This window comes from Olea europaea, chromosome 4 (assembly GCF_002742605.1).
Source record: "Olea europaea var. sylvestris chromosome 4, O_europaea_v1, whole genome shotgun sequence".
Lineage (NCBI taxonomy): Eukaryota > Viridiplantae > Streptophyta > Magnoliopsida > Lamiales > Oleaceae > Olea > Olea europaea.
The window spans coordinates 10,465,249-10,489,107 of NC_036240.1; the positions used below are offsets into that span (position 1 = coordinate 10,465,249).

Genomic DNA, 23,859 nt, shown 5'->3' on the forward strand with positions numbered 1-23,859 from the left:
TATGTCTAATATTTTATTGAATTAAATCTTGAAATTTTATAATTTTGTTGTTGAAATATGTAGTCAAGTCAACTTAGAATTTTCAATTCCGTAATTTAGCCTAAACTAAATGCTATAATTTTCCAAGTTTACATGTCAATCAGAGTACAGTTATTTATGAGTAACGAGACAAATTGCCTAACGCTTCTAGTATTCGTCATCCCATACGTCATGCAGTGTCTCTGTCCTCGTCCTATATATACATCCCAAAGGTTCCCATGCTATCCACTCATTTCCAGATCACAGAATTTTCCACTTCCGTGCTGCATAACAATCTTTTCAATATCCCATACACCAATTTTGCTTCTCTACACAGAAAATGGTTCGCCCTCATGTGATTCTAGTAACTTTTCCGGCACAAGGTCACATTAATCCATCTCTGACATTTGCCAAGACCCTTCTCAGAAATGGCATTGATGTCACCTTCGCAACAAGTTTATACGCCCAGCGGCGGATGGCCAAAGCCGGCAGTGACATCCCCAATGGCATTACTTTTGCTGCTTTTTCCGATGGATATGACGATGGGTTCAATCTCAGTGATGATCCTGACCTTTACATGACGGAGATTAGAAACCGCGGTTCTGAAACCCTGAGGGACACTATTCTCGCCAGTGCCGAGCAAGGACGCCCAGTTACATGCCTAGTTTACACCCTCCTACTCCCCTGGGCTGCAAAGGTGGCGCATGAAGTCCACATCCCGAGTGCTTTTCTGTGGATTCAACCAGCCACTGTAATGGATATATACTACTATTATTTCAATGGCTACGATGAAGAAATCAATAATTCTTCGGACGATCCGTCGTGGGCAATCCAACTTCCTAGACTTCCATTTCTAGCTAAACGTGATCTTCCATCATTTATGCTTCCTTCAAGTGGAGGCGGTCGGTATAAATTTGCTCTTCCGACGTTTAAAGAGCAGCTAGAGACATTGGATGCAGAAACAAAGCCAAAAGTGCTCGTGAATACTTTCGATGCACTAGAGCCGGATGCACTTAAGGCGATTGAAGGTTACGAGTTAACCGGGATTGGACCTTTAATTCCCTCTGCTTTCTTAAATGGAAAAGATCCATTGGATAAGGCCGTTGGTGGAGATCTTTTTCATAAATCTGACGATTATCTTCAATGGTTGAACTCGAAGCCAAAATCTTCTGTGGTTTATGTGTCATTTGGAAGTCTTTCGAAGCTCCCAAAAGTTCAGATGGAGGAGATTGCTAAAGGATTGCTCGAGGGTGGACGACCATTTTTGTGGGTTATACGTGTAAACGAGAACCAAGAAGAAGAAAATGACGATGATAAACTAAGTTGTTTGGATGAATTGGAAAAAATAGGGAAAATAGTACCATGGTGTTCACAACTTGAGGTCCTAACACACCCTTCATTGGGTTGTTTTTTGACTCATTGTGGCTGGAATTCGACTTTGGAGAGTTTAGCATGCGGTGTTCCTATGGTGGCATTTCCACAGTGGACTGATCAAACGACCAATGCAAAGCTTATACAAGATGTTTGGAGGACAGGCCTAAGGGTGAGCCCAGGAGAAGATGGCACCGTTGAGAGCGACGAGATCAAGAGGTGCATTGGAACAGTAATGGACGGCGGAGAAAAAAGTCGAGAATTGAGGGAGAATGCTAAGAAATGGAAGAATTCTGCAAGAGAAGCTATGCAAGAGGATGGTTCTTCAACTAAGAACTTGAAGTCTTTTATTGAGGAACTTGGAGGTTGTTAAATCAAGAATTTACTAGGCATCTCCAACCCCATCCCATTGCACAATAATTCACCAAATTGCACCAAATTTTTGGTGCAAATCACCTTGAACCGTGCAAAATGGTGCAAATGAATAGTGTTGCACGAAAAATTTTAATTCTAAATTTCTCAATTTGTTATACAATAAATTTTAATCATCATCATCATTATTATTATTTTTCTGTGCATTTGTAATAAATTTTAATAATTTAATCAATAATAATTAGTTGTGAATACTATTTTGACTTTGTAATATTATGATATTGCGATTCGAAATGTATTACACTATTTTTAGTATTATGATTAATATTTTCTTAGTTGTTGTATTCTATTAGTTGTACTACATTTTTCAAATTTATTAATGAGTTCAGAATTTTTGTTAACTAAACATAATTATATGTATAATAATTTATGCAATAATAAAATAAATAAATAATTAACGAGATAAATAAATTATTAAGAATTAAAAAATGAAGAAAATTATTAAACGATATTCATTTAATGCAACTTTTGGTGTAACGGGTTGATGATGTATTTCTGTTTAGTGCAAGATTTGATGTAAAACGGTGCAAATTTTGATGTATGATTAGAGATGGCCTAAAGTTTTATTTTTTTTCATTAGTCAGTCAATTTTGCTATCTTTTTATTATGTACTTGTTTCCCAGGGCCTGATGCTGCAATGTGTTATACAAAAAGTGCCCTTAATCATGTTGAATATTTTGAACAAAGTAAAATGACCAAAATGTCCCATTTTAAATATACATTAAATCCTTTGTTTTATTTTTCTATATGACAGTTTCATGTGATCACATCACAATATTAATTCAACAGTCAATGTTGAATTATTGAGCTCTGATTTAACTGTCCACTTGAAAATCTTTTGAAGTCATGATTGTGCCTATTAAATAGATTACGAATCTCATATTGCGAATATATGTTCTCCAATTATTGCACTTAAATTCCTGAAGCATCGTGATATTGATTAGCAATTTAATTTCACTCATTGATACTTCAAAGAACTTTAAGTTGGTAATCAAATTTCATTACCTATTCAAGATTGAGATAGTCCGTACAATAGTCAAGTGAAATTAAACTTATGTTGTCAATTTCATAAATTAATTTCTCGTGGTCCAGTCCAATACATTCCAAAAATATATAGTCAGTTTAATTACTAAGTCAAGGCTAACTTTAATAAAATTGAGACTATCTTAACTAAAACTAAACTAACATTAACTTCATTGAGGACTTGAATTAAAACATAATTTTGTTGCCGGCTTTGATTTTTATACGACAAAAATTTAATAACTTATTAAAGTTTGAATTAGTGTTGAATATTTTTTCAAATATTAAATATGTAATTTATAATACTAAATAAAGATATTCTATAACACGTTTTTAAATATTTCTTGTTTTATTTCTTTAAAAAAAAAAACAAGAAGAAAAAATATTTTCGCGTATCTTGTACTATTTTGTTTTGTGTTTGTGCTATCATTTGGTGAGATCGAAAGTGATACATGTTTGGCTGAGCTTATAAGCTGCAAAGGGCTTATAATCACACATTATTTGAAAAGGATATACGTCGGCCATAAAATGCTATCTTTAGGGGAATCTAAAATTTGAAGTAGCCAATAAACAAGTGTTTTAATAAATTGCATTTTGCTTGCTTGTTCAACAAGGAAAAGTGTGAGATGTTCATCAGTGTTATGATCTTCTTCGACAATACTGTCGAGGCAAGTAAATTGATTGAGTAAATGATTGTGAGTCCAATATTTTATTTGATTCAAATCAATGATTACTTTCTATTATATGAGATTCACAATTTTTTGATCACATATTTTATTAATTTTTATCAAAATTTATCCAAAAATTGATTTCAATCTCCATTAACGAGACTTAAGAAATTATTACTAAAGGATCAAAGAATTAATGACAGTATATTGATCGCAAAATAGGTTGCGTAATTGACTGTGACTCCAAGCATTTCATAGTTGCGAGGGACGTTTCGTGAAATAAATATGTTCACCTTCGATAATTTGTATTTTATTTTTTGTTTCTTATTTTTTTACTTAAATCTCAAAGCGATGATAATAATAATAATAATAATAATAATAATAATAATAATAATAATAATAATAATAAATAAAAACTTTATCGTAGTCAAGCATGAATTGGAAAAGCTTGTATTTGGACTCTGTCCATTTTTTTCAAAATGTACAACAAGGATGGTCCAAAAATATGATGCTTAAACTCGGGTATAGATATCGGGTACAGAAACATGTTTAAGTCCCTGTTTGGAGCAGCTTTTTCACACAAAAAAAGCAATTTTTTACCCTTTTTTTGTCACTTGGGACCCACACGTGAGAGTGTTGGTCAACAAATGTGGCTGCAAATGGGTGCAAACGGTCCAAAAATTGATTTTGTAGCCGGAAAATTTTTCCAAACAGGGGCTAAGTGTCGAATATTTTATTTTCTAAAATGTAGGATATGATGATATTGTTAAAAAGAATCCAAATCTCGGACATGGGTATGTAGGTACGTCTTCCCAGTTTCAATTTTTTTACTAACTTAATATATCATTTTGAATAGACCAAAATCAGTTTTTTACAAAAAAGAAAATAAGTATTGAATAAGAGGTTTAATTTTTAAATATGGAAAGTTAATTACTAAATGTTATATAAAATAGAAATGAAAATTTATATTGTAATTTGAATTTAGGGGAGCATCAAGGAGCACTATATGGAACTCATTTTCATTTTATACAAATAAATGCCTAAACCACAGATATAGAGAGGAAAAGAATGAAAAAAAGAAAGAAAAGGGAAGAAGACGAAGAAGAAGACAAATGGAAAACCTAGTGTTGTCACCTTTCTCACCCTCTTGGAGGCGGAGCCAATTTTATATAGAGCAACAATGAGAAAGAAAAGGAAAAATAGAGGAAAGAAGAAGAAGCAAAAATGACAAAAAGTGTCAGGTTGAAATTAGGAGGATCCGACACATATCCCATACCCATACCCATGTCGTGTTGTGTTCTACACTAGTACTTCGACCATTTTGAAAAGTCGGAGCATCATAGGCTCGAAATTTCAGGAAGTGTGAATTGTTGTGTTAGGCTAGACATTTTACTTTCCTTTGTGTTCTTCTATAAACTGCAAAATGAAATCACTATATCAAATTAGCCATATGAAACAAGAGGAGCGCTAGATCAACTAAGCACATAAATCCAATCAATTTCGTCAAAAGAAAAAGAAGCACAGATTTGGAACCCTACACAAGGTGTTAGTCTCTTTGATCGTTGACTCAACATTAATTTCATTCTTATTACTTAAGTATGAACACCAATCTCTACCTTGGTTTGATTCATCGAGGAGTTCGTATATCTATCCCTTAAAAGTTAGAGTAAGGATTTGTCGACCTTACTATCTACTCTCGAGAAATAGTAGTCGTGGATTACCAAATATCTCATTGTTGTCTTAACCCAACTCAAAAGAAGGACATTTGTTAAGGACCATTGTTTTGATGCAAAGTGTGGTTGACAATGCACTTGGAAGGCTTATCAACAGGAAGGCTTTCACTATGTGATGTATGCGAATTGGGCCACTCCTATTCCAACTGAATTTCTTTCCCATATCTCAATTTACACACTTTTAGAAGAAAACACATGGCAATGTTAGAACATCTCCAATGAGATTGTGATTTGGAATAAAAAAAAAAAAAAGTGTCATGTCATTCAAAAATGCTTATATAAGAAAAAAAGTAAAATGTCTAACGTCGTTGACTTGTGGAAGGTGTGGGGTGTTCATGGATGGATACAAAGGTGGGCATGGGGGGTCACGTGACCCCCAAATATGGGGCTATTTTTTCTTTCTATGTCTTTGTCTCAATTATTGAAGTCATTATGAGATGTCAAACGAAGTGGAATATATTGCATTCTTAATATATTGTCAAACGAAGTGGAATATTTTTTTTGATACCCAGGTATCCCAGTTTCGTCAGACTAAATCTTGGACCTCTAGCCACCGGCCCCTCAGTAACTCGAGGAGGTAAATCGCAGGTTATGCCCTTGTTGGCTCCCAGGTTCCCACTTGATTTATACCCCTGGGCCTAAGAGAATCCTCCTCACTGCGTTGATCAGGAATCGAACTCTCTACGCTGAGGTTGCAAGCCCGCCATAGTGATTGTTCCACCAACTCGGATGTACCCTGGGGGGCGAATATATTGCATTCTTAATATTATGTCGAAATGCACATGACCTAGTTTTCTACATTGTTAATAGCATGCGAAAACAGTCAACCGTAGCTAATGTTATGGCTTGTCAAACTAGGTTCCAAATTAGTATTTCGAGAATTTCGATAACATGCTAATTTTAAAAATTCTCTGACGATTGTACGCTAACCGAATCCACAATCGCCTATGTCATCTCGAAGCTCACTCCGAGAATTACATCATCTATTTATTGAATGGTCCAAACAAATATCGAAAATAGTTAAAGATGCATCAAGTGTGCGTCTTAAAAAGAGACGTATAATTCATATTTTCTTTAAAAAATTTCAATTATTATTATTTTTATGATACAAATTTTTAATATAATTTACATTATTTTATTGAAAATTTTACATGAGATATGACATCAAAAATTTTCGTAATTTTATATCCGAAAAATTCATACCCATATAAATTTTTGGATGTAAAATTACATGGGGAATAATTTATTTGGTTTCTAATTGCTGAATAAAAAATTTCCATGACCTTTTTGCAAGTTAAATTGTGACTTCAATACAAAATGTCTACGTTTGCCCCTGATTATGGAGAGAGATTCATAATTTCGATACTGTTGATTCTTCTTCAATTTTATCTTCGAAGACTTACAATGTAAGTATTCCAGTTCAGCCGTTGATTCATGAATTGCACGAAATCTGATTTTGACAGCTTATGTCGTGCATGAGACTAAATTTATCACTGCTGCCGGTCATAATAGGCAATCAGTGTCCAATCATTTCCAAGGTCAAGAGAAACTGTTCAACGTTATAATGCTTTTATGTCATCTCAAACGTCAAGCTTTATCTTTTATTTTTGTTTCTACAAATTATTTATGAGTAACGAGACAAATTACCCAACGATTCTACCATAAATCGTCATCCCATACGTCATGCAATGCCTTTTTCCTCCTCCTATATATACATCACAAAGGATCCCATCCTATCTACACCTTTCCAGATCACAGAATTTTCCACTTCCATGCCGCATAACATTCTTATCATTATCCCATACACCAATTTTCTTCTCTACACAAAAAATGGTTGGCCCTCATGTGATTCTAGTAACTTTTCCGGCACAAGGTCACATCAATCCATCGCTGACATTTGCCAAGACCCTTCTCAGAAATGGCATTGAAGTCACCTTCGCAACAAGTTTATACGCCCAGCGGCGGATGGCCAAAGCTGCCGCTGACATCCCCAATGGCATTACTTTTGCTGCTTTTTCCGATGGATATGACGATGGGTTCAAACCCAGCGACGATCCAGAGCATTACATGACGGAGATTAGAAACCGCGGTTCTGAAACCCTGAGGGACACTATTCTCGCCAGTGCAGAGCAAGGACGCCCAGTTACGTCCTTAGTTTACACACTCCTACTCCCCTGGGCTGCAGAGGTGGCGCATGAAGTCCACATCCCGAGTGCTCTTCTGTGGATTCAACCAGCTACTGTTTTGGATATATACTACTATTATTTCAATGGCTACGGTGAAGAAATCAATAATTCTTCGGACGATCCGTCGTGGGCAATCCAACTTCCTAGACTTCCATTGCTAGCTAAACGTGATCTTCCATCATTTATGGTTCCTTCAAGTGGAGGCGGTCGGTATAAATTTGCTCTTCCGACGTTTAAAGAGCAGCTAGAGATATTGGATGCAGAAACAAAGCCAAAAGTGCTCGTGAATACTTTTGATGCACTAGAGCCCGATGCACTTAAGGCGATTGAAGATTACGAGTTAATCGGGATTGGACCTTTAATTCCCTCTGCTTTCTTAAATGGAAAAGATCCATTGGATAAGGCCGTTGGTGGAGATCTTTTTCATAAATCCGACGATTATCTTCAATGGTTGAACTCGAAGTCAGAATCTTCTGTGGTTTATGTGTCATTTGGAAGTCTTTTGAAGCTCCCAAAAGTTCAAATGGAGGAGATTGCTAAGGGATTGCTCGAGTGTGGACGACCATTTTTGTGGGTTATACGTGTAAACGAGAACCAAGAAGAAGAAAATGACGATGATAAACTAAGTTGTTTGGATGAATTGGAAAAAATAGGGAAAATAGTACCATGGTGTTCACAACTTGAGGTCCTAACACACCCTTCATTGGGTTGTTTTGTGACTCATTGTGGTTGGAATTCGACGTTGGAAAGTTTAGCATGCGGTGTTCCTGTGGTGGCATTTCCTCAATGGACTGATCAAGCGTCCAATGCAAAGCTTATACAAGATGTTTGGAGGACAGGCCTAAGGGTGAACCCAAGAGAAGATGGCACCGTTGAGAGCGACGAGATCAAGAGGTGCATTGAAACAGTAATGGACGACGGAGAAAAAAGTCGAGAATTGAGAGAGAATGCTCAGAAATGGAAGAATTCTGCTAGAGAAGCTATGCAAGAGGATGGTTCTTCTACTAAGAACTTGAAGGCTTTTATTGAGGAACTTTGAGATTGTTAAGTCAAGAATTTACTGCCTAAAGTTTTATTTTTTTGTCATTTGTCAATCAATTTTGTAATCTTTTTATTATGTACTTGTTTCTCATGGCCTAATGATGTACCCAAAAAGTGCTGTAATATCTCTCCCTTTTTATGACCAAGTACACATTATTTATTTTATTTTATCCCTTGCGCGCCCGCAGACTCCGCACAGTAGCACAAATAGCCATTTGCTTTCTTTTCTTGTAAGGGGGTGACCTTTTTCAAGACCTGGGGCGGTGGAAGTTGTCATGTTAGATGTAATTATTGGATGAATATAAGGAGACAAATTTGATTACTTTTATTTCATCGAGTCGTGATTTGTACCGAGTGAAGAAAAAAATTTAATATAACGATTCTAAATTTACTAAAACAAGGCCCAGCTTGTTATTATTAGGTCATATACGCTCTAGATATCATTAGTACCTGAACAGAAATAGGAACAAAAATTAGGCGTCTTCGATTAGATTGAACTCATTATTGATCAAGTGAATTGTTTGACTAAATTGATGACACAGCTGTCTAGAAACTATTCTCCCACTAGACAGGTATGAGTGAAGAAGAGTGATCCGCGAAATTTTGAAGTAAATCATGGTGCTCTTATGAGAAAGAGCACTGAGATACCTAATAGATTAAGTATTTTTTATATATGCTTGTTTTTAATTGTCATATGATTTATGCATGCATCCTTTGTATTTGTATGTCTATTTTCATTTGTTTTTGGTTTCATGCATGTGCATTTTCATTGGTTTGCATTAACGTATGCATATTTTGTTTTGTTTTCTGTACTTAACATTCTTTTTCTTGGTGTGTCGCATATTCATGTTTGCAAAAGACAAACACGAAAAAAATTGAAAAATAAAAAAACGAAAATTCCTACAGTATGATATATAATTCTTGAATGTGTATGTTGTGATCATGTATGAGCTAAAATTGATAAGCTGTAGCATGACTTTCATTGCTTGCTTAGGTTATTTTGGATTACTTATTATATGTGTTTTCATGTATCATCTGCACTGCGCATATTATGAATTTGTTAGTGGGATTCTATTGTGTGTGTGAGATTTGGGACGTCTGTCACATGTTAATATGGTGACTTTGAATATGAATTGACCAAATTAATTAGACCTAGGCTCAAAAAGATTTCCTTATTATATAAAAGCTCAATTTCTTAATGTTCTTTTCTGGAGCCTATTTGACTTGAGTAATTAAGCTTGCGAGGTTCCTTAAATTCTGGTGTCTATGATCAATTGATTTAGGTTACGCCATAGGGGTTATCTTAGTCGCCTAATTTAGAATGACCTGGACTTAAGAGGAAAAATATAATGAGCTTGAAAAATGTGAAAAATATGATGAGCTGAAAAAATGTGAATATTTGAAAAATATAAAAGCTCAAAGTTAGGGAGAGAAAAATGAAAATAATAAGTATAGGTCCTAATGCACTCACATGGTTTGTTTGACTTTTATTAGTAAGATAATATACTTATTGGCATTGGTTAGCATGTCATTTCTCACAAAATTAAAGTTTGAAGTCCTACTTGCATTGGATTAGTGACGCTTTACATACATGAGTCACTTATATTATTTACTTCATTTCGACTTACACTGAGAATATGGAAAGGTTTACTACTTATTGATTTTACTTGTACATGTTATCAACTGCATTTTAAGGTGTTATATATTATTGCTCTAGTTGATCTTGATATCATTGCTTTTAGTATTTGTGACTAAAAGGGGAAGAGAAATATGTAACTGAGGGGGAAAGAATATATGAAGAGCATATATAGAAGGGAAGATTGTTGCATTGTTATGTTTAGCGGTCGTTTGGGAGAGACATAGATACATTTTGTTGCTGCATAAAAAAATGTTGAGAGCTTGCAGTAAAGGGGAGCATTGCATTCCATATCATATCCATTGCTATTTGAGTTTTGATGTTTTGTGATGTTAATATTTCGGTTGATGCTTTGATTGACATTAATATCACGTCTCAAACTAACATGCTTATTTATGACTATAACTTTCAATTTTTACAATTCCTGTATCACATGCTTTTACAATGGGTATTTGAGTTTTTGATTTTAAGAAACATGTTTAACAAGGAATGCAAGAAACGGAGTTTGTGTAGATTAGGTTTTTGCTTTTATTATCTTGACTTCATTGTATAGTTTTGTCAAAGAATGCCAAGGGGAAGATTGTTAGGTTTCTAGTCTATTGACGATTTTTTTAAAAAATGGATTAATGTAAAAGAGTTGTAAAAGTTAAAAAAAAAAAAAAAAGGTTTTTTAGATTTGGTAGTATAGTCGTTGAAAGAGTCCAAGATGATCAGACATGTTCATTAGAATGCAATTAGAAATCTAAAGGATATCAAAGAGCCACACAAGTTATGTTCTAAATTCTCATTTGTAAATTAAAACACATTTTTTGTATAGAAAACACTGGAATTTGGACAAAGCTGTTAGAAGAATTGTAGGCCTTTGAGTTACTTTTTCAATGCATTTTGAATCACCTCAATCGAATATCGGGAGAGAAAGTTATAATGAAAATACTGATGACTATTCAGCTATCGCTCACCTGTCGCAAGTCACTAGCTACTCGCTCAAGCGGCAATGTTAAATGATTAATCCTTAGGTAGCGATTTTGGATAACTTTACATGGTCCATTACACTTTTTTGCCCCCAACAATAAATACCAAAGTCATGGATAAAAATTCTATGGTTGTTCATTGTGCTTTTACATCTATAACACTTTTATATCATTGTTCAAGAGATCCAATGCACAACCCATTGGTAAATCCATCATATTCATTCTTGTGATTCGGCTTGGTCCTAGAGTTTTTCCTATGTTGGGTTTCTCCATAAACAAATCTTGTGTTTTTACTACTTTCCATATTATTATTGTGGCATTCAAACATAAGAAATTGGTTTGTTTGTTTAATCATCTATATACCTAATTAAATGTGACGTGTTCCTTTAATTAGTCAATTCTGCACGTACGGTCGAACTAATCGGTAATCTGGAATGTATACTTGGTAATCTTAAAAGTTAAAGTTTTGTGTAGTGTCCCAGACCTGAACTTACATTATTGATTAGCCATTTTTTGCATTCAAAAGTTTATGCCATTTCAAAAAGAAAAAGATATCATGTAACTGACTCTAAATGTAGTTTGAAGAAAGTTTATGTTCCTTTTGATCCCCATTTTCCTTTCACAAATGAAATTTTCCTTTCAAATCAGGGTGGGCCTTGTTGCATGTGTGTGCTCTGAATTAAATTTAAATTACCACAAAATTTCAGTAGTGTGATCAGGGACAGGCCACAAGTAATAGAGAGTTCAATGATTGGCAAGATGAGTCTAAGTACAAGCTTGGTTTTGATAAAGGGCAGCAAAACCATTTAATCAAGTGTCTAAGGCTATGGAGTTCTAGAGGTTGAAGACAAGAAGCCAACATCAAGTTGCATCAAGGGGATCACTGACTGGAACAACTTGGATCAAACAAGAAAGAGATGAATTGGAGCAGCTTGGTTTGGACAATGGACGGGGAGGCAACACGCAAAGCTATTACCCGAGAGCAAATGGAGGATTTTCATATAGCCCTTGCGACCACACAGAATTCTACAGTGCGGTCACATAGACTAAATTCGGAGGAGTAATTTTCCTTTTCGCACAAGACTTTTAATTTGATTAAAACTTTTAGTTTTTTTGTCAAGTTTATATTTTTAAGATTCTAAATTTCGTTTTTTCCTATTTCCTAGGCTTATTATAAATACTATCTTTATTTTCTTGCATTGGAACCAAGACTTTTATTATGAATTGATGGAGAATTTTCTCGGGATGCTTCATGCTTCAAAATCCCTTGTTCTTAATTGAATGATTCGAACTTATCAATAAATTAATTTTCTTATAGCGTTTACAAATCCGGGTGAGACTCTTAAATTTTGTGATCAAGAGGTCGGTAATTTATTCACTTATTTGTTGCTTGGTTTACTGTTTGCAGGTTAAATCCAAAACCTTGCTTGTTGGAGTTCGAATCCGATGGCAATTTAGTTGTGGGTTTCATGGTCATTGTTGTTACGCTGGTTCACATTAGTTGGTATTAGAGCTTAGGCTCCAAAGTCAAGGTTATATCTTTCCTTTTTATTTTGTTGAGTTTTTTGTTCTTGTTTTTCATTGTTCTTCATGGTCGTCATGTTTTTCAATTTGTTTGAGTCTTTGATCCACAAAAATCCAGTCAAAATTTTTTAAAGTTGTTTTTTGGGCTAATTTAGCGAATCCGATGGAAATCTAGTTGTGGGTTTCATGGTCGTTGTTGTTACGCGGGTTCTCATTAGTTGGTATTAGAGCTTAGACTCCAAAGTCAAGGTTATATCTTTCCTTTTTATTTTGTTGAGTCTTTTGTTCTTGTTTTTCATTGTTCTTCATGTTCGTCATATTTTTCAATTTGTTTGAGTCTTTGATCCACAAAAATCCAATCAAAATTTTTAAAAGTTGTTTTTTGGGCTAATTTAGTATTCAAATCAACTTTTATCTGTTTTGTTGGATTCGTAGTCAAGTTTTCTATCGAAAGAGTCAAAAAAGGAGTCATAAAAAAGAGAGTCAAAAAAAGTAAAAATAAAAATAAAAATGGAAGAGTCAAATTCATGCAGAAACCAAATTCTGATCAACACGTCGAAGAGATGATTCTACGACTTGACAGGTTGTGTGAGGATATGAGAAACAAACTAGACCTGTTCGAAACAAAATGTGCTAACCTTCATATGGGACAACGTGCAGAATCCAATGTGAGGATGTGGGATAGACGGGAGCTTAGGATGGACATTCGTGATATGTATGGAGATGGTGGTGATAGTGATGAAGATGCGTTGGTTGAGGCTGAAATACGAAAAATGAAGCAAAGGAGAGTTAGGCTTGAAGAAATGGATATAAATCTTTTTGGAGATGGTGTTGATAGGAGTCTTGGAAGTATTAAAATGACAATCCCATTATTTAAGGGAAGGAGTGATCCAAAGGCACACTTGGCGTGGGAAGAAAAGGTAGTGTTGATATTTGAGTACCATAATTATTCCTAGGAGAAAAGGTTGAAGTTAGCTGTGAGCACATTTGTAGTTTATGCTATAACATGGTGGGATCAATTGACTACATCTAGGTGAAGGTATTGAAACTTGGGATGAGTTAAGGGCTATCATGAGGAAGCGATATGTGCCTAATCATTGTTATAGGGATATGATGGATCGAGTTTAGAGAGAAGCCTAGAAAATGTCATGTAGTTGGATATTCAATGGAAGAGAAAACACCTATTGCAAAGCATGTTGGTAGTACATCAGGTGAGTTGGCTTCAAACTAGAATTATCAAAGTTTCGTGACATGATTAATTCTCAAATTGATCATACGAAGGAACAAGAGAGCCAGAGAGAATTATGTGGTGGATAGCTATGAGAAAAAAGGAAATGAGTCACGAGAGAGTGAAAATGAAGTAGAGGGTGGAAATGATGATGGAGAAGTGGTTAAAATAGAAGTGGAGCCACAAGATGAAAAAGAATGAGAGTCCTTTGAGGTAGAGGAGGAGTCGAAAGTGAACTTATATGAAAACCAGAGTGAAGTTGAAGGGGCTTTAACAAGAACTAACATTTTTCTTCCTAGCATTGTTATTTCTTTCTTACAGTATATCGAAGACTTGATACATGAAGACGAGCCTATTGGAATACCATACAATCCAGGCATTGAGCTATAATTTGTGGATGAAACTAACCAATAGCGCCATAGTTTGGAAATATCTTATTCATTGGATGTTGATTTCGTTATCCTTGAGGCGACAAAGGAGTTTTAAAGACATTGAAGGGAGTTTATATGCAAGGGATTGGGAGATAGAGATGATTTGAGGGGCAACATAAATCCATCTAAAGTGTCATTACTATATGAGCCTGGGCAAGAGAAGGCGTGAAGGTTACAAGGTGACTTATCAAATGAAATTGTGCTTGGAGCATTTCAAACTTGCAAAAATAAGCAATCACAGTATAAACACTTTGATCCATGTGAAGGAGATTAAGTTTACATCCGAAAAAGGTGGACAAGAATTCAAAAGAGGTCTAAATTACATCCTAGATGATATGGACCATTTCACATCATTGAATTGATTGGTAGCAAGGGTTACAACTTGGGTTTGGATTCGAGGTCGAATCCTTTCGAAGAGAGAATGGATGATATGATCCGGGATAGGCGCTAAACTACCAAGGACTTGTTGATTGACGGAAGGTGGCCAAAACCACAAGCTATGCAAATTATTTGTTCGAGCTATGAAGTCCAAAATGTTGAAATTAACAAGCCAAATAACAACTTATATGTTGGTCATGAAGGTGAAAATCATGTTTGGTGCATTGGATTCAAAGTTTTGGAAGATATATGGAAAAATGAGTAGCGTGGTTGTAAATTAAAATGGGCGGTTGTTGAATTTTTGCCCATGAGTACAATTCGAAATCGTCATGAAATTCTGCACAAGGAAAAAGAGATGTCAAATTTAATGGTATGTGACTTCATAGCACAAAAGGGCATGCAATTGCATTCAAGCCTATCGAGAGCAAGTAAGCGCTGCTAATTTGTTCCATGCGACCTCAAGTTGTAGAACCATGGGGCCGTATGGTTCAAAGTTCTAGACACAATTTTCAATTTTTGGAAATTTCCTAGTTACTTTAGAATTTTATCCCAATTGATGTTTTTGTAATTTTTTAAGTCATATTCGATCTTAAATACTATTTTTAGGGTTTAGTATAAATAAAATATTTCATTATTCATTGTAATCTTAAGACTTTTGACATGAATTGAATTAGAGAGTTTTTCTCGAGAAGCTTCACTTTAAAAGTCTTTGTTCTGGATTGAACAAAATTATCGAACTTATTAAGAAGTAATTTTGTTGGTGTTGGCAATTTCGGGTGAGGATCAATAATTGTGTGATCAAGAGGTTGACAAATTCATTGTTGTTGGTTGCTTGGTTCATAGTTTTTGGATTAAATCCAAAGCCTTGAATCTTTGGCGTTCTTGGGATTCGATTTCAATCTTATTGTGGGTTTCGTAGCCACCGTTGCTACATGGATTCACATCATCGGGGATTGCACTTGTTCTATTGTACTGAAAGTAGGAGAATCCAACAGCCTTTGACAATTCAAAGGCTGCCATATTCCACAATTTCTTCACTCATGTGGGGCCGGATACATTTGGACTGATTTGCCTAATATTGCACAACTAACTTCGAACATGTTAACTCGATGTTTCGATCTCACCACAATGTCGAATTGTGCCATACTCCCAAATAAATCAACCCACCCATTCTTTCTTCAGATTATTTGTTGCCACATTTTTGTCCCACATTTTGAATAAAACTGTGTTTACACATAAGCCACGTTATGACTGCAACTAATCTCGTTTAACTCGGTTACATAATCAAACAATATTAAAAACCATTCAGTGACAACGTCTACTAATATTCATATGGATAGGAAATGTAGGTACACGACAATGCTCAATTTCTAAACAAATGCAACACTTACGATGCAACATCGTTATGGCTACTGTGCCATGTAATCATGTAGTCTGTCCCATTCATTTTGCTATACTTTGGGAACATTCATCTTGCCATGCATTTCTTCCTTTGTGTCGGGGAGCTCCACCTTGACGGGTGCATCCTCATTTGTGTCCACCTACAAGAACGTCTCGTCTAGAACCCTTGAACGGCGTAGTAAGTTATGAATACCCATCGTCATAATGACAACTGCCACTTGTGTTGTGAATGGGTAGCTAGGCATACGTTCCAAGATTTTCCATCTCTGTTTCCACATGCCAAAGGCACGTTCGATGACATTTCTGTATGACAACTTGAAGTTAAATCTCTCACGTGCATCCCGAAACCTTCTGTGTTGCCCCGTGTGTTCATCACGGAGCTGTTGGAAGTGATGTAAAATATCTAAGCCTTTATCTAAAGCCATATACCCCGGTCGATGTGGGAATCTTGAGTCCACCAAATAATATTTACACAGGGCTATTAGAGGAAAATGTATTTCTGGACTATGAATTGCACGAGCTAGTATCCAAGCATCGTGCATATTTTTGATGGTGCCAGCATGCACGAACATGAAACATAAGTTGAAATCCCAGACCACCAAGACATTTTGCGTCGGTATCCTTTTCCTTCCAATGAAGTTTACATGCTCGTGACATGGTAGCACGACTTTTACATACGTCTAGTCAATAGTGCCAATGCAGTATTGGAAGGTTATTTGGGTTAGGTTTGTGAGGCTCCACACCTTCATTGCAGTTTAGAGTTGGACGTATCAAACGTTGAGCTAATGAGAAGACAGCATGGAGCACCAGTTTGGAATAATGACATAATATTTGCAATGAATGATTGAATATTGTTGTCACCTGTCGATATCCCTTACCGTGCACCAAGATGCAGATGAACATTCCTACCTGCTCGTAGATATCCACCCGCTGGCTGCTGCATAAGCCATACTCGTGACAAAGAATATGTGCGATCGCTAGGGCAGGGCTGTATCCTGATCCGAATGCCACGAAAATTTATGGAAGCCTTTTTTCTTTGTCAATCAAAGCATAATCTAAAGCTTGTTGTTTTACTGACTTGGGAGTTTCTTTAGAAGGATCGGACAAGTACCTGACGAGAGAGGTGTTTCACTCCTGAAATATCGCAACATTTGCAAGTGTATTTGAAATTATTGGTAACACATGTTCGTTCCATTCTAATGTCTCCATCATAAACATGTGGCCATTTTTGAAGAACGAAAATTTGCGAATACGTCATCGCTTTCTGTTGTAGTAGTTCAGTGTATCATTGTTAGCTAGTCTGTAGTACTGTAGCCATGCGTTCACATCCGCGACAAGGACATTGCAAAATTCCTCCGCATAGATTTCCTTTTTCTACTCGGAGTATGAGAGTAGCAAGCTATTAAAATCCATCACATCTATTACCGGACTACGATGTTTAGAATATATGTTAGTAAAGCAGTGTATAACATCCTTACTTCTACTTGTTATGGTCTTCCCCTTATAGAGCAACATATATGTAAAGGGATGAGGAATATGCACGTTATTGCATTTTTGACTAATAACTGGTAATAGTATGTCATTGTCAGGTGCAAATTCATTTTTGTGGTACAAGCATGACATCTTTTGTTGGTTATAGCAGAAAGAATCTCACAAAGTATAGAAAATATCTGAAGAAGCAGAAAAGCACACATATGGAAAACATATTATGAAAAACAAAAACATTAGTAGTAAATATATGTATCCAACATGACATCGCATGCAAACCTAAACCACATCATGTGTACGGAGAATAACCAAATTAAAAAATGATGACATACAATAAAAAAAAAACACGAACTGTTGAAGCATACTAAGGATAACACACAGTCAAACCAACATATACCAAAACAAGCTAATGCTGTGATCCGTTACGTTCGTTGAACCGTCACATGATCCATTAAAATTTCTCATCGGCATCTTGCATGACACCGAGCATGTCTTGATATCTTTTTTGTTCTAGGAGAGTGCAGGTGTAGAAGTACAGTAGCGTCTGTCGCTGTAGTTGATCAGTTGCAAGCAACTCCTCTACACATGTGATTCCAACATCGATGACAGTGTTGATCTTCGCCGCCACTTCCTCAGCGGCATTGCTCACTATGTCGATCGAGAAAGACAGTTCATATTCAAAAACATGCTTTTTCTTCGTTTGCTACTTTGTTGTGGATAACTTCCTTTTTTCGTCGCTTCTGACTCTAGACACGCTCATGCTTCTGGTGCCTTTCGCGTCGTTACTCTCGTCACTGGAACTGCTACTCTTGCCCTAGTCTGGGATTGCATCTCTGTGGTCTTCAAGAGCACTATCCTCGAAAACATTGAAGCAAGTTCTGCATAGCTTTATCTGGATAACTGCGTACTTTTCGCTGTCATAATTGTCTCCAAATAGCTGACGATATCGAATGTAAATCTCACTTATGTCGTAATCCTTGAAATCCTTTTAGTCCTTGCTCTCCTGCGAGAAAGGACAAATCAGTTAAACTAACATCGCACAAGGTGTTAATAGAAAACAAGAATTGCACTCCGATATCCCATTTAGATGGTAGCACCAACAATTTGACCCCAATGCCCTCCCCATGCATGAAAGTATAAAATAGTTTAGCGAGACTAAGTGCGGATGCAAAAGGCAAGTCACTACAACACGTACACAATGAAACAACATCTACATATGCAAAACACACTATAATCATGGCATTACAGGTGACCTTAACATGTAGAATGGAAAAAAGAAACCGCACTCTTTATTTGCCTATGGGGTTTGTGCACGTGACAGAAGAAACTAAATAACGGTTGTGGCGCAACACATAAGTCGATAGTAGCTAAACCATATCAAAGCATCCCAACAAGTGAAGGCAGTAGGTAGTTGAAAACAAAGAAAGCCAGTCATGCATGTACAAATATTGTTTACGTTCATTTCGTACAGAAAATCTCAGCAATGGAATTTCGGTTTTGCAATTACAAATTCACCGTACACACCGTTGGAGGGCAAAGTTTTTACCTTCAATTTTCAAGACCACCATTCCTCGGAGGCAACAATTCTTCTAGTTGAAGTGTTGTATTTGACCCTTTTGCAATTAAGAAGCTCCGACATACGTTTGTGCTCTCGACGTATTGCGTCCCAATGGTTGCGGAGTTGTTGTTTGCTTCACCTATGTCCGGAGGCCGAGTTGAATAACTCTATCACACATTTCCAGCCGCCTTTTGTAAAACACCGCCTAGTGCGATGACCTTCAGCAATGACGGTTTCTTAGGTTGCAATGAAGGTTCATCGTTCCGCTGGATTCCATCGAGCATTTTTTTGGACCCCAACCCTTGGGCAACGGTCGCGGCCATTGAGGAACTCACAGGGAACATCACCAGGCTAGGAAAATGAGACACACACAATTAGAAAGTAGGAAGTTCAAATCTGTGAGTAAAGAACAAAAACATAAAGGTGAGGTCGAAACCTGTATGTTTGCTGGCTCCATGGATGGCGGAACAGGGTATTGAAGGCACCATTGGATGCGGTCGATTTTCGATGGTCAGGCAATGGGAAATGATTTTTTTCGAGATGTAGCCGACCGGGGAGAAGCCATTCAAGTCGTACATCGAATATTCATTGCAAAGAAATTTAATTTGGAGGCGGTAAGAAAATCGAATCGTGTTCTTGGCCCCTGAAATTTGATGGCCGAAATAGTATGGTGGGCAATGAGACGTACAAGTACTCGACGATCGAGATACAGTGCTCTCTTCTTCAAAAGGCGAAATGGAAGCTTTGTTTTTCTCTGCACACAAAAACAGAACTGTAAAGGCTGTCGGTTGCTGCTTTTCTGCCATGGAAATCGGTTACAAGTCCAGAATTCTCATATGCGGTGCCTGCTCCCTGCTTTATCATTGTTGGAGGTGACCTCATTTCGTCCATGTATGCTCTCCGATAAGAATGGACCAATTTAAACGAAAGGAGATTGGACGACGTGTAGAATATGTCGACGACCATCATCTGATGAATGGGAAGGAACAGACGACGGTGGTGCGGTGGTCTTGCTTTAATCTTAGAGATGCAGAAGTTTTGGGAGACTTGTGGTTTTGATGGTGGAGGGCATTTGAGGGAAAATGGGTATGAATTGCAATAAATAGTTCTGCAGTGAAGGACATTCGTTGTCAAGATAGTTCGAATTTTTTCCTTTTATTCACTACAAAATGAGGAGCAAACACACGCTTAGTTTGTTGTTACTATTATTAACTTTTTTTGTTTGACTTTTTACGACATAGGAGAATTCATGTAGTGAACTCGAAGTTTAGTTTATTGCTATTTTTGATTATCTTTATTTCCTCATTCAACTATTTTGCAACTCAATATAAGAAACCATAATTACAGTTTCCTTCACCATTGGCAAGAAGAAAGCTAAGTTATGCCAATATCGTCAGCAATTTGTTTACCTTATTGAATCCAGTAGAAATTAACCACAAAATATAAAAGATACACAAATGTTTTAGAAAACAAAATGCACGTGCAATAATCATGTAGCCCATCAGTAATTACAAAATTAATGATGCGTCTATAATTGTGTTCATGATTCCATAATACCTCTTAAAATGTACTTCAATTGTGGAAACTAGCACTCTAGAAATTTATGTGACATCGTGTTGAATACTCTAACTATGTGTTAAAACTCAAGAGCAAAGCTACCAAAAATAAGAACCACGACCCCGATCTTGCTAGAGAGCAACATCATGTTGAAAATGATCATAAGTTGAAAATTATTGAAAAATACAAGTCAAATTGAGTTTGCTTGCTAAAGAGATTATAATCACAACTCAATGAAGTTTTCAATCAATGATAAAACTCGTGATGTCCAATATTATAAATATTTGACAAAATTTCAATTTATAAGCCTCTTATCTAATTGTATGTTGATCCAAAATTATCATAAATGTTTGGATTGATAAATTCAAGTTTGTATTTGACGTTATTAGTATATATTATGTTATATATTTTAGAATACAATATATATAGCCGCAATCTCTCTTCTTTCGCCTTTCATTCTTTATTTGGTATGGACTAAAAATGATTGTATATCACCTTTTACTACTCTACATGTTCGTGGTGATTTATTAATATTATAAGTTTCATTCTAGGTATTTAAGAAAAAAATTGTATTTGTAGAATAATATGCTCTCCGATTGTGATAATTAGCACTTTACCAATTCATGTGACTTTAGTTAAAACTCAAAAAGTAAAGCTATTGAAAATAAGGACCACAATGCCGTTCTTGCAAGAGATAGCAACATCATGTTGAACAAACAAATTATAAGTTAAAACAAATTAATTAAATTCAATTCTATATGCATAAGTTAAAAATTGGTGAAAAAAGACAAGTCAAATTGAGTTTTCTTACTAAAAAGATTATAGTCACAAGTCAATGATGTTTTCAATAAGTGATAAAAACCACAATTGTCAAGATGTCAAAATTGTCAATTTATAAGTCTATTATCTAGTGCTTGTTTGGTAGGAATATTAATAATTGATTTTTTAACCGTTAAAGATAAGGTAGATCCTATCTGTGAGAGAAGAATTCAAAAATGATGGTTGGAATAGTAAAATAACGATCAAAATATTGATTTTAATTGACTTTTAAGCTCTTTAAGCTCTACCAAACAAGCTCCTAATTGTATGTTGACTCAAAATTATCAAAAAATTGGTTTGATAAATTCTATTTTCCATTAAACAGGAAAAATATAAGAAGATATGTATGAATGCATCATCATCCTACACATTATTGGATTTGAATTATTAGTATATGTTATACTAAATATTTTAAAAAAATAATATGTAGTCCACAAACTCGTTTCTTTTGCCATTGATTCGTTATCCGGTATGGACACTTTTTATTGCGATGCATGTTCGTGGTGATTTATCATATTTGAAGTTGTTTAGGAATTTTGAATCTAATTTTCATTTAGTTTTACTAGTCCAAGCCCAGCTCGTTTGCACACCTTCAAATTATAAGAAAATGGACAAGTGTAAATATAATGCACGAGCATGATTTAAAAAGGATGGGTACAATGGAGTGGGCTTGGGATGAATTCTTTGCTAGGGTGAATTGTATTATTGTCATGAGCTATAGATCTTGGATAAAGTGGTGGACATACCGTGGCATCAAAGCTAATATGCATTCAACATGATATATGTGCGCATAATCACTCTGCATCTCGACCATTTAGATATTTTATGGTTTTGAAAGAGTCATATACACAATGGTCACATTTGTTTTTATTATCTATTTGCAACCTTGTGTTTACGAGATTTCTTGGTAAATTTATTCAACTAAGAGCATAATTTCCTATTACCAATCAAGGTAATTTATATCCCAATTTTTTTATCGAATATTGTATGACAACGTGATAAAAATTGAACATTATGTTGCCCATGTTCATATAGAAAAATTATTAACCATTAAATGCTCTCAATTAATTGTAGACAATTACTTATGAGAACAAATCACTCTGTTTCTGCTTGGGGACATGTCATTTTACATGCAACAACACTTGTGCACAACGGGGCATAATCTTATTATAAATTCTTCCAATTACAATTGACTTTTGGTTAGGAGCATGATATTTCTCATTTGAGGATTTTTGGTTGTGCGGCATGCATACCAATTGTCCTACCACAATGCTCTAAGATGGGTCCTCAAAAAAGATTGGGAATAATACTTAGTTTGTATCTCCATCTATAATAAAATATCTTGAGCCATCGATATATGATATTTTTAAGGTGTGGTTCATTGACTGCCATTTTGACAGGACGATCCTCCTTGCATTAGGGAAAAAAATAAAAATATTGGAAAAAGAAATTACATTGAATTCATCATCATTATCTTATTTTGATCCTTATGTAATATAATGTGAACAAGAAGTTCAAAAGATAATTCATTTACAAAGTAAGTAAAGCAATTGTTAGAAGCATTTACTGATTCAAAGAGAGTAACCAAAATGACATATTCTGGTTTTAAATACTCCAACTCGAATCGACGTCCCTGTAGCATAATCTGTCCATGTTTAGCTAATGAATCTAAAGCATGCATAAGCATGGCAGAACAATCGATTCCAATGTTAAAAATCCTCCAAAGCAAGAAGGAGCAAGTACTCAAGATGATCCCATTGAGGAGCTTGGTACTCAAGAAGTTCATATAAGTACTCATAAAACCAATAATGGATTCAAGTACATGAAATTATCAAAATTGAAGAGATCTCAATAAGTTATTTCACCATGGAAAGAAGATGGAACTAAAATGAAACTATTGTTGACAATGTTTTTGATGTAGCGTGTCATATATATTTTTTTTTTTTTTATATATCGCAAGTGTACGATATTGTAATTAGTAATATAGTGGATCTTTGAGTCCATATTATCGTTCGCACGAGGACTAGATTTTAATACTTAATTTACTATTTCTAACTACTATCCAATGCAAACAAACAAAGAGTCGTGATTTGTTGTGATTTTTTATCTAACTACTTGAAATTAAATGGATGTACACAAATATCGATTTAGTGTTTCAAATACGGAATAGATATTAGGGCACAACAATTCATCTATCAATAACCTTTAAATCTTAATTCAAGGTTTGTAACCTAATGTAGTGTTTGATCAAATTCTTTTATTGTATTCAATTTATCTCTCTCAAGTTTTTATTGAGCATATTTAACCAATCAATCACATGTCTCTATGTGAATCAAGCTTAATTAAATGAAATATTAATTCTAAGAATTCATTTAAGATTGCAATAATTAGTGTGTGTA

General features: G+C 35.3%; 2 protein-coding genes across 2 annotated transcripts; both read left to right on the plus strand.

Moving 5' to 3' along the window:
* The first annotated feature begins 282 nt into the window (after positions 1-282).
* LOC111393609 (crocetin glucosyltransferase, chloroplastic-like) lies at positions 283-1,918 on the plus strand. Its single transcript, XM_023019222.1, has one exon. It carries the CDS (start codon positions 359-361, stop codon positions 1,760-1,762), a length of 1,404 nt encoding a protein of 467 aa, XP_022874990.1. The 5' UTR covers positions 283-358; the 3' UTR covers positions 1,763-1,918.
* A 5,050-nt stretch (positions 1,919-6,968) lies between these two features.
* LOC111393610 (crocetin glucosyltransferase, chloroplastic-like) lies at positions 6,969-8,639 on the plus strand. Its single transcript, XM_023019223.1, has one exon. It carries the CDS (start codon positions 7,073-7,075, stop codon positions 8,465-8,467), a length of 1,395 nt encoding a protein of 464 aa, XP_022874991.1. The 5' UTR covers positions 6,969-7,072; the 3' UTR covers positions 8,468-8,639.
* Positions 8,640-23,859: the final 15,220 nt, after the last annotated feature.